Here is an 11,757-nt window from a genome sequence, read left to right on the forward strand (position 1 = left end):
ATATAGCAGTTAATGTTCTCTCACGTCTCTGCTCATGTAATGCCATCTGCTTTGTGTCCGTTCATTCACACTGGTGCCAAAACGTATTTCTGGAACAGGTTATTTGTGCATCGGCGGACTTGGTCCCTGACCATTAGGTGACAGTGAATATGTAAACTGTGCAGTATGAGTAGGCAGGGGAACTCTTAAATTTTAGTGTGGTTATTTAGAATCAACCATTGCTGATAGCTGCTAATCCACAGGGTAACGGTAACAACTATAAGACATCGCTGCTTCTGCTGGTGGTGCAGGAATGGGAAGAAGAGCGTTGCACCTCAGAGAAGGCAGAAGTCCTTTGGCCTCCTCCATCTCTCATCAGCACTGGTGGGAACACCAAACTTAGAGCAGAGATTATCAGAAACCAGATATTTTTAGAGCTGGGACCTGGACATGGTGTAGATGCTTTACAATGATCCCACTCCTTAATCTGTGTTTATTTTACAGCATTGAGAAATGTATTGGGCAGGATTGTGGCCTTCTCTATGTGTTTATGCATATTGTCGTTGCAGTTCTACTTGTGCATTATTAAATACGGAGGGTTTTTTTTTAATGTGTAGGCTCAGTTGTACTCACACAAACGTGGTTGTATCACTTCCTCTGATTCTTTTTTCAAAGTAGAAGTGTATTCTATGTACAAGGTATCTTGATTGCACTGTAATTACAAGCATCCAAGCAGTTAAAGTATCACAGTATCACAGTATGTTTGGGATTGGAAAGGACCTCGAAAGATCATCTAGTCCACTCCCCCTGCTGGAGCAGGAACACCTCGGTGAGATTGCACAGGAATGTGTCCAGGCGGGTTTTGAATGTCTCCAGAGTAGGAGACTCCACAACCTCCCTGGGCAGCCTGTTCCAGTGCTCTGGCACCCTCACTGAGAAGAAGTTTTTTCTCAAATTTAAGTGGAACCTCTTGTGTTCCAGCTTGATCCCATTACCCCTTGTCCTATCATTGTTTGCCACTGAGAAGAGCCTGGCTCCATTCTCATGGCACTCACCCTTTATATATTTATAAACATTAATAAGGTCACCCCCCAGTCTCCTCTTCTCCAAACTAAAGAGACCCAACTCCCGCAGCCTTTCTTCATAAGGAAGGTGCTCCACTCCCTTAATCATCTTTGTTGCCCTACGCTGGACCCTCTCCAGCAGTTCCCTGTCCTTCTTGAACTGAGTGGCCCAGAACTGGACACAATATTCCAGATGGGGTCTCACCAGGGCGGAGTAGAGGGGAAGGAGGACCTCTCTCAATCTACTGACCACCTCCCTTGTAATACACCCGAGGTTGCCATTGGCCTTCCTGGCCACAAGGACATAGTGCTGGCTCATGGTCATCCTGTTGTCCACCAGGACCCCCAGGTCCCTTTCCCCTACACTGCCCTCTAATATGTAATTTCCCAACCTATACTGGAACCTGGGGTTGTTCCTACCCAGACGCAGGACTCTACACTTTCCCTTGTTAAATTTCATCAGGTTATTCCCCACCCAACTCTCCAGCCTGTCCAGTTGTATTAGCTGTAATTATTAAGGCTTAAACCATAACACTTAGTACAACCCATAGCTGTCATGGCAGTACAAATCTGTGTGAATTAGAATTTGGTCTGAGGCTTTGCATATACATTATCTTCCAAATCCAGCTGTACATGTAAAGGGAACACTATTCTCAGCTTTTCACTCATTTCCACCAGAGCTAAGTCTCTCCCCTGTGATTGACCAGCAGCATTGTTTGTGCAAGCTCTCCTTTTCTAGTTTCTAGGATAAATCCATCCAGTTAGCACAGAGCAGCGTTTAGCATTCCAGTCTGATTTCACCAGACACTAAGTAGAAAGCTTGAACTGGCATTTTGTGGGGAGGGAGGAACAGTAACTTGTGGCAGAGGGAAACCATTGACCCGGTGTAGTTAACATCTTCCACCAGCACAGCTGATCTGGGATTAGAGCTTTGCCCACAGCTGTCCACATCTTCTTGGGAAGGTTATTCTCTTCCCGTGGACATGGATGGCATGGCATTGCTTGATTACCTGTCAGCCTTGAGTGGAAATAAGTACAGCATCTGACACTGATTGCAGGCTGCAGCCTCATTGCCATATAATCAACATTTCCTCTTCAGTCATTCAATCACGCCTGGTTTCACATAGCACATGTGCGAGATTAAAGCATTGGTATCTGTTTATGTACAGATTGTCTCCTTGCAGTACATATAAGACAGCAGTTTAAGTTGAGCTCTTCTAAAACATAGTGTAGCATTATGAACTGTGTGTGGTTGCATTTAAAAATTGGTCTGATGTTCAAAGATGACAACAGTAAAATCTCTCTTATACATTTAAGCTTCAGTTTTGAGTCTGTTGGTGGAGTTTTATTCTTTGGTGTGCAATGGAAAAGCAAAACCAGAGCTGTTATATTGCAGGAAGTATTTGCAGATTCATTTTCTGCTCACAACAAAGGATATGTAACTACTTTCAACCCACTGTTTTCCTTTATAATTATGCAGGAGTAAACAGAAATACAATACTCTCTCTAATGCTGAAGAGAAATTCTGTAGTATATTTTCTACCTACTTTTGTTTAGCTCTTGGGAGAGACATAGATATTAGAAATTCTGTGTCCTCAACTTTGAGAGACATACACAGAGATCTTTATTTATGCATGGTTCACTTGGTCTCCTTTAAAGAGAATCCAAACATAAAAACGGTTTAAAAATTTATATTAGAGCATGGGAATGCATCCTTTGGCATCCGGGTTATTTTCCTGTTTTGTTGAAATAAGGATCTTACTTTTTTTCTGGTTCTTGCAGTTGATAGAAAGATTGAACTATTTTCCTTTGCTTAGCTGAGAAAATAATTTTCTTCTATTGCTGCATTTCCTCTTTCTGTTGTCAGCTTCACAAGACAGATTGTATGTACTGGATTTGCAGATTGCATTTCTTTAAAATATATTGTTTAGCTGCCTCTAGTCACGCTTCTGCTTTTCTTACAGCAGTCATCCGCTCTGCCTGCTCACCCAGCGTTACTGCTTGGCTAGAAGAGATTTCTTTCCAGCAGCTTCTGCCATCTGGAACTGCATTCTTTTATCTCCTTCATTCATTAGGTCTCCGTAGCTGTTCAAATATTTTCTGAAATTATGATTTTTTTTCTTTCACCTGTTAGTCCTCACTGTTTGTTACTGAATGCTTAATTCAGTAGGAAATGCCTTTTCCCTGCTGTTTTCCACGAGATTTTTCTCCTAAGAAGTCAGGAAAATCCTTTGAGGCACAGCTTGATGAACACTATATAAAATAAAATGCTATTAGAAAGTTTCAGGAAGACTAAAACCTATAACCCCATTAACTATGTTCTTCTTACTGAGGAAATAATATTGCCAACCTCTGGTTTTGTAGCTTGTAGTAAAGAATTTCCACTGGCATAGTACTGCTGGTTCACTCACGTGTGTGTGTATACGTAGAAAATTGTCACAAGAGTCACAGGATGGCTGAGGCTGGAGGTCACCGCTGGAAATATCCCCACCCAATGCCACTGCTCAAACAGGGTCAGCCAGAGCCGGGTGCCCCGGCCTGTCCCCGTCTGAGTTTGGGATCTGCGAAAGAAAGACAGAGGTTGCACAACCTGTCTGGGCAATGTGTTGCAGTTTGACCAGATAATTGCACTCTCTGTCAGGATGCTTTTCTCAGTCCTCAGTTCCATTCCCATGTAGTCTGGAATATGCTCAACAGTTTGATATTTGTGTTTTCCCATTTTCCTGGGAAAGCTGAGAGCACAGGTTCTAGAACTGAACATCACAACCTGGATCTCTTAACTTACCCTGGCTATGAAAGCTTTTAACAAAGTTTTTGCTGCTTCATTGTTTACAGTAAAAGCGTTTTTGTGAGATAGAATTTGTATGCCTGTTGTACTCTACTACTCCCTCTGTATTAATATATCTTAAAATGTTTGAAAATGTAGAGTTTATGTTCATTATCCAGAGGTCTTAGCAACTTCTGGCTCTGTGGAAACTAATGGAGTGGAGTCCTGAGATACACTTGATACTTTGAGATAGAATAAGATTATAATCTTCAGAAATAATTGAGAGAAAATGAAAAAAAAAGATGTCTTCTGTCATATAAGTAAGGGTGCTAGAGTACAGAAAGCAGTTTTTAATGATAAATTAATATTAGCTATCTTGAGTGCTTTAAGAAGGAGACAACATGCTGAGATAAGGTCAATAAAAATCCTTTAATAAACTGATTAGAGAACTGACTTTTATTCTGAATTTGGTGATAAACCTTAGTTTGTAGATCAGATAGCTGTTCAGCACATTATTTTTCTTTCAAAGTGCCCTAATAGCAGTGAAATGCTGGATTTGCAGACCTCACTGAAAGAGCTGCTACTAGACTTGGAAGAGGACAATGTTTGTCTGTCCTGCAGAGAAAGTATCCTAATAGCTGGAGAATTGGGAGACAACCACTAGGACCCACTTTCTAACTTACAGTAATTCATTTATAACGTAGAACGTGTAGTTTACTGCTGTTTAGAGATCCAAGAGCATCTGAAGTACCTGTTATGATAAAGAAATATTTTATATGCTTTGTATTGCAGTTTGGATAAGATGGAACTAAGTGTTTAGTTTCAGTTGTTCGTTGTTTTTTTCTTAGACATCTTCATGTGTTGCAGGCGTTCTTTAAACAGCTTGTGATTTCCTTGTGTTATCCCCTTTTTTTGGCTATGTCAACTGTAGGGATGATCTAATGTGCTCTTTTTGTTCACATTGGTAGTAAACATAAATAGAGACAGTGATAAATGATTCCTTTTGATGTTTTTCATTTTATTGGGCAGTAGGGGAGCCTGGCAGCCTAGAGAAACATTATGTTGCAAATAATCCCATCAAAGGAGTGAAAAAGTGTATTTTATGCATTATAAAATACGGCAAGTAGTTAAATTAAAAAAATATATCCACTCTAATGATGCCTCAAGACTGTATCAAAGGAACCTGTAATTCAGGTAGAAGAATCTTTAAAATTTTGAATCTTGTCTATGGAGATGGTTATTGCTTTTCTTGATTTTGCTATTTCTTCATTGCAAAGCAAGGACAAATTTCTCACCTTGTTAAAGTCAATGTGAGTTTTGTCTTAATTGACTAAATTGGTGCCAGGATTTCATCCCTAGCCTGTGTTGCTTATGACTTTAATGCATAGGTAAGATTTTACATTTGCTCTTAATTATGCGTGTCTCTGTTCATCTGAGCAATTAAATCATGAGAAAGGTGACAGGGATATTGACTTTCCTTTCAGTTTATGCCACTGAGGGTGGGAGTCTTTGGCCTAGTGGATAAATTTCTCTAGACGATGAGTAGTCTCCAGCCTCTACAACACCCCTTGGCCGAGCTGACAGAAATGTTTTTGATGTAGCAACTTCCTGTTGGAAAATGCCGATTGAGCGGAATGAAAACATTCGGTGAGAATATGTCAGTGTGATGAGATTTTCATGGGAAAGCTGGCAAACTTCCACCCTGGCCATCCTGCTATTTGCTGGCCAGCTTTGCCTACAGACATTTCTGAAAATTTATTTTCCACATGAACATTCTTGTTTCTGAATTTTCATTTCAATTTAGAAAAAAAAAAAGGTAAAAACCAGAATGATTCAGAAATGTGGAAGCTTTGGGGGATCTCAGTTGTCTTACCTGTACAAACGCGCCTTTTAATAGGTTACTGCTGTTAGTGCTGAAGTAGTGAAAGAGACATTCAGGAAGTGAAATCACTTGTTTATTTTGATTGTTAACAAAGAGTTGCTTTTGTCATGTCCCATTCGTGCCTCGTAGTCATGTTATTTTAGACATGAATCCTTTGTATGAATTATTTTCTGAGGAGGCTTTTAGATATGTTAAAACATCCTCTATAGCAGACATATGACTCTCAAATATTCTTTGGGCAGAGGATCTAAAATATATGGTTTTACTCTGTTTTGACCTCTGTTCTGAACATTCTGTCGTATTTTATGTTGTAATTCAATTCCTTCTGGTTGATCACGCATCATGCATTCTTTAGTCACAGTAACAAGTAGAATGGTGTTTGAGGGTCAGCTCTGACAATCCAAAGTAGTATTTGATGATAATTTGCGTCTTCACTTAAGTGAGTGTTGAAAGGTCTTGTAGAGAAAAAAAGAAGTGCTGTGTTGTTATGTTTCAAATGTTTTTCACTTGTGTATTTGTCATGGGGTAGGAGAAACACGTTATATTTTCAGAAGACTGTGTAATGTGGTAGTCTTTTTTTTCTTTTTGTCCTTCATTTGTGACATCTGTCCACCTTTTTTTTTTTCTATCTTTGTCATCAGCAAAGCTTGACCTCATTAATGTTTACAAATATATAAAGGGTGAGTGTCATGAGGATGGAGCTAGGCTCTTCTCAGTGACAACCAACGGTAGGACAAGGGGTAATGGGTTCAAACTGGAACACAAGAGGTTCCACTTAAATTTGAGAAGAAACTTCTTCTCACTGGAACAGGCTGCCCAGGGAGGTTGTGGAGTCTCCTTCCCTGGAGACATTCAAAACCTGCCTGGACACCTTTCTGTGTAACCTCATCTAGGTGTTCCTGCTCTGGCAGTGGGATTGGACTAGATGATCTTTCGAGGTCCCTTCCAATCCCTAACATTTTGTGATTCTGTAAATCTCCTTGGCACATGAGAATCTGGACACATGATTGTGTTTCCAGTCAGCTAACTTAACTTTCTGAGTTATTATCCTGCAGGCTCTGAAGAAGGTTAAACAAAACCAAAACCATGCAGGGGAAACTGGTGCATACATGTGACCAAGAACAACTGAGCTGGGACACCAGAAATCCTATAGATCTCATGTATTTGATAGATCACCTTCCCTCTAAATAGATGTTAGACTGCACAGTCCACTTAATGCACGAAAAATAAGAGGTACATCATTTGCTGTCCTCTGATCATATAAAAGTATTTGTCTTCTCCCCTAGGATAGGATTTTGGTTCCTGGTCATTTTAAAATGTAAGACATTTTTTCTTTATGGACTTGGACTTTTCATTATGACTTTGGAATCAGGATTTCACTTACAGTGACAGCACTGTTCAAACAAGCTAATACTCGGGTAGAACAGGGAATGAATCAAAGATTTAATCTAAGCTGGTTTCAAAATACTATCAAATAGCCTTTTAAGTTAGACAATATGAACATCTTGTGCTTTGTTATTCTGGGAAAAAAAGAGGTTTTGATATGTAATTCAGCAGCCAGCGTAGTGCTTGAGCAGAAAGATTAAGCTTGGGAATTTTTAGGAGATATATATTAGGTAGAAAAGTGGTGGGAAAGTAATGCTGCTCTCAAATATAGCCTCTGCTCTCTCATTATGTTAGTGTTTTGGTTTTTTTCTTAAGTGAAAAGATTATTATAATATGTAATTTCAGTTAATACAATGAAACATTTTTATTTTACCTGCAGTATTGAAACTAATTGGTTTTGATTCCTTTTACAGGTTGCCTTTTTGAAGATGTGAAGAACTCAGATTCCTGTGTCAAAAATGATCCTCAAATTTATTTTCAGCAGAAATGTACAGATAACTTCCAATGGTTTCACTTGTAGAAAAAAATCCACTAGCGATACAAAACAAAATGGGGATGTGGTGTGTTATTCTTAATATTTGGATGTGTTTCAAAACCAAAGACAGAGTTAACTTTTGCATCTAGTACATTCTTAGACATCATTCTAAGAGTGACTTACCTGTCAGTCCTGTCAGATCTAGCTGGGATGACTATTATTGTCGCTTCATCACCAAAAAGAAAATATCTATGTGTCTTAGTACTACCTTTATCAGACAGGGTTTGATAGTGACCTGTATGTCCTTAGGAAGATTCACCACTGGTAGCAAAAAGAGGTTTTAAAAGACTCAGTGTTATGGATACTAAGGCAAGTTATTTACTTTCTTTGTTCTGGTAAAGGTAGAGATCCAACTTTAAAATATAAAATCTGTTTATTGTCAAACTTTTATGTTTATCATGTATGTTGTTTCCATATTAAGGTTTACCTTCCTTCTTGGGAGAGAAGGAAGACAGCTTCTGTATTCGTAAACCTCATGGAGATTTAAAAAAAAAAATAATATTTTGGAAAATTAAGGTTTCATGGTTACTTGGAATAATTATTCCTTCAAATTCAAATAAAAAACATGTATGTGAAGGCTGTCCTTGCATTGAAAGATACTTGTAGCAAATTAATACAGCTACTCTAAATTGTCATTCTCTGTTGTGGATGCTCAGCTGCCTTCCATGGGAGCGATGGCACATTTCTGTGGAACACAGAAGCTGTCAGCACTTGTAGTTTCAGAGTGGATTGCTCACTTAGTTGACAGCAAATTTTGCCTTCCCTTGTTCAAGGGAACAGTATGGTATAAGTGCGTAGGCTAAGAAAAGATGCCTCCTGGCATTTTTGCCACAATTCTTGCTCATTGGGATGGACTGCTCTGGAGCTAGAAGGAGGTGATCCCTTAATATCAGCCATCTCTCTTGGACCTCTTATCCCTCCACGGTCTTGTCCCGTATCTGCCTAGCTTATCTGCAGTTTTCCTTAAACAAATCAGAGTCACGCACTGGAATGGTTCATCTGACCTAGTGTGACAATTCTTGTGTTCTCAAAATGTATAGAAAAGATATATAAAAAAAAATAGAGCTTGTTTATGTAGGCTGGCTTTTTCAACGTCCATCTTTAAACTCTTAAAATAAAGATGCTACCTGTATTGGTTTTGCATGGCAAGGTTTTGGTTGCAGGGGTGCTGCAGAGGTGGCTTCTATGAAGAAACTGCTAGAAGCTATCACCATGTCTGATAGAGCCAGACGGCTCCAAGACAGACCTGCTGCTGGCCGAGGCTGAGCCCACTGGTGATGGTGGTAGCACCTCTGGGATAACATATTTAAGAGGGGGAAAGCGTAAGCTGCACAACAGCAATTGCAGCCAGAGACAGGAGTGAGAATATGTGAGAGAAACAACTCTGCAGACACTAAGGTCAGTGCAGGACGAGGGCAGGAACTGCTCTGAGCACCAGAGCACCCTGCAGCCCATGGTAAGGCCGGCTGTCCCCCTGCAGCCCATGGAGGTCCTTGGTGGAGCAGATACCCACCTGCAGCCCATGGAGGACCCCAGGCTGGAGCGAGGGGATGCCCAAAGGAGACTGCGACCCTGTGGGAAGCCCAGGCTGGAGCAGGTTTTCTGACAGGTCTTGTGGCCACATGGGGGACCCAGGCTGGAGCAGTCTGTTCCTGAAAGACTGCAAGCGTGGAAGGAACCCGCACTGGAGCAATTAATGAAGAACAGCAGCCTGTGGGAAGGACTCACATTGGAGGAGTTCATGGAGGACTGTCTACTGTGGAAGAGACCCCACGCTGGAGCAGGGAAGAGTGTGAGGAGTCCTGCTCTCAGAAAGGAGCAGCAGAGACAATGTGTGATGAAGTGACCACAAGCCTCATTCCCTGTTTCCCTGTGGTGCTCAGGGGGAGGAGGGAGAGAAATTGGGAGTGAAGTTGGGCCGGGGAAGAAGATAGGGGTGGGAAAAGGTGTTTTAAGATTTGGTTTTATTTCTCATTATCCTCCTCTGATTTGTTCGGTAATAAATTAAACTAATTTCCCCAAATCAAGTCTGTTTTGCCTGTGATGGTAATTGCTGAGTGATCTCCCTGTCCTTATCTCAATCCATAAGCCTTTAGTTATATTTTCTGTCCCCTGTCCAGCTGAGGAGGGAAGTGAGAGAGCGGCTTTGGTGGAAACCTGGCATCCAGCTGGGGTCACCCTGCCACTCTACCTTTTAGTAAAACAGATGTATTTTGGGAGAATCTATTCTGGAGGGAATATTCTTAGAAGAGTTCTTTGAAAATTACTCAATATCAAGAAAAGTTAACATGCTATTTACCCATTTGATGATTAAATGATGATAACGTGAGAAGTGACCCTGCAAAGCGTTGGACACCTTCTCTGGGTTTTACACATCCAAAAACAAGTAGGTGAGGCTTCCCAGCACCCAGTCTGGATATCATCTTATTTTTCGGTTATTATTTTAACTTTCAGTATTCAAGGAAGAACAAAAATATTCTGAGTTTTATATTCAGGGACTCAATTATCTAGCTCCAGGATATTTTGTATATGCAGCAATGTTTAGTCATTTTATGAATAAAATATATTTTCTAAATCAGTTTGCTGTTTGCTCTGCTTAATTTCTGTGACAGGTTCGGCATCCCAGAAAATGACAGATTTGGGCAGGTGGCAGACATTTATATTATGCATGAATGCTCCAACTTTAAAATGTTTTCCAGCCTATTTAAATGACCCCTGTCATGGTTTTGCATGTGTGGAGCAGTCCTAGGTCAGAGAATAGTTACACTTTTGAGGTCCAGTCTCTGTCATGTCCTGTGTCATCTGGTATTGTGGCCATAAAGAGTTAATCTGCCTGTGGTAACATACGTGATTTCAGAATGATGAGAGTAGACATTTCACTGGGAGTACTTTTGGGGAAAAAATCCCTTCCAGGGATGAAATATAGATCAACCTGTGCTCCTGTAGGAGCTAATGGCTCCAGTTGTGCCACTGCGATGTCAGCACTGCAGCTGGCTCAGGAAGCAAATCCTTAGAGAGTGCTGAACCCAGCATGTACACTTAAAACATTAAACTTTTTAGGAGCTTTCCCTCTGCCTATGTGTGCTTAAAGTTTTTCCATGTTCTTTTTCCGCTATGCATTGGTGAACTGGGTTTGGCTAGGGTGGAGCTGACATTCTTCATAGCAGCCTGCCTGGTGCTATGATCTGGATTCATGGCTCCAGCAGTGCTGGTAACAAACGAATGTTTTTATTACAGCTGAACCTTCTATTCTATTTGCCACTGTGTTCCCACCTCCTCTCAGTAAATAGTCTGAGGCTGGACAAGAAATTAGGAGGGGACACAATGGGGATAGCTGACCTGAATCATGAGCTACATCATGAGCTGCAGTAGAAACGATGGGTATAGGATGAAACGGGAGAGGGGTCTCTTCCAAGGTGGTGGTTGCTCAGAGAATAGCTGGGTGTTGGTCTGTTTGTGGGAGTTGTGATGAGTTGTTACTGCCTTTGCAACACTGGCTTTTTTTTTTTTTTCTCTTCACTTGCTAAACTCTCTCTTGACTCACAAGTTTTCTTGCTTTTGCTCTTCCTGTGCTCTGTCCCATCACGCTGGTGGAAGGGGGAAAGAAGGAATGACCAAGCAGCTGGGTTGGTGTTCAGCTGCCGGCCAGGATCGATCCACCACAGTTGGAAGCAGAAGTTGTAAAGATCCCAGAAGAAAAATAAATCCTTCTGTTCTAGCTGGCCTCCCACTTGCAGAAGCTTTCCTTCCCCAGGTTCCCAAGGGCCACAATTACCTATCTGTACCTATACAGGGGCAGGGCAGTTTGGCACACTTAGTGGCCAGCATGTTTCCCTTTCTTTGGTTCTAGTTCTGAGATCTCCATTAACATACATTATCTTACATTATCACCAGATGGCATATAATACTATATCAATGCTTCAGAAGGATTACCATTTGTAAATCTATTTCTTTGGCTGTGTTCAGAAAAAAAGAAAAAAAAAAAAAAAAGGCTTTCATATTTTTCCAGGTACCAGGCAATATGTTATTCAGAACTCTTGTTTCCAAAGACAACTTTCTTGGCTTTTTTTTTTCCCCTCCTATTTCTTATGGGGACTTTCGTACTGAACCAGCAGTCGATTTGAGGCATGACAGCTTCATTTGA

The 11,757-nt window shown here is 40.8% G+C and overlaps 1 protein-coding gene across 3 annotated transcripts in view; it reads left to right on the plus strand.

Moving 5' to 3' along the window:
- Nucleotides 1-10,191, plus strand: part of UBE3D (ubiquitin protein ligase E3D) — an 84,599-nt gene extending 74,408 nt beyond the window's left edge. For all 3 annotated transcript variants that reach the window (XR_011738460.1, XM_065834490.2, XM_065834492.2), the window contains one exon: nucleotides 7,492-10,191. Coding sequence is in view for 2 of the 3 variants with exons in the window: in XM_065834490.2 (XP_065690562.2) it covers nucleotides 7,492-7,512 (21 nt within the window). In the remaining variant the exon portion in view is untranslated. The remainder of the gene's footprint in view (nucleotides 1-7,491) is intronic.
- Nucleotides 10,192-11,757: the final 1,566 nt, after the last annotated feature.

This window comes from Patagioenas fasciata, chromosome 3 (genome assembly GCF_037038585.1).
Source record: "Patagioenas fasciata isolate bPatFas1 chromosome 3, bPatFas1.hap1, whole genome shotgun sequence".
In the NCBI taxonomy this organism is placed as follows: domain Eukaryota; kingdom Metazoa; phylum Chordata; class Aves; order Columbiformes; family Columbidae; genus Patagioenas; species Patagioenas fasciata.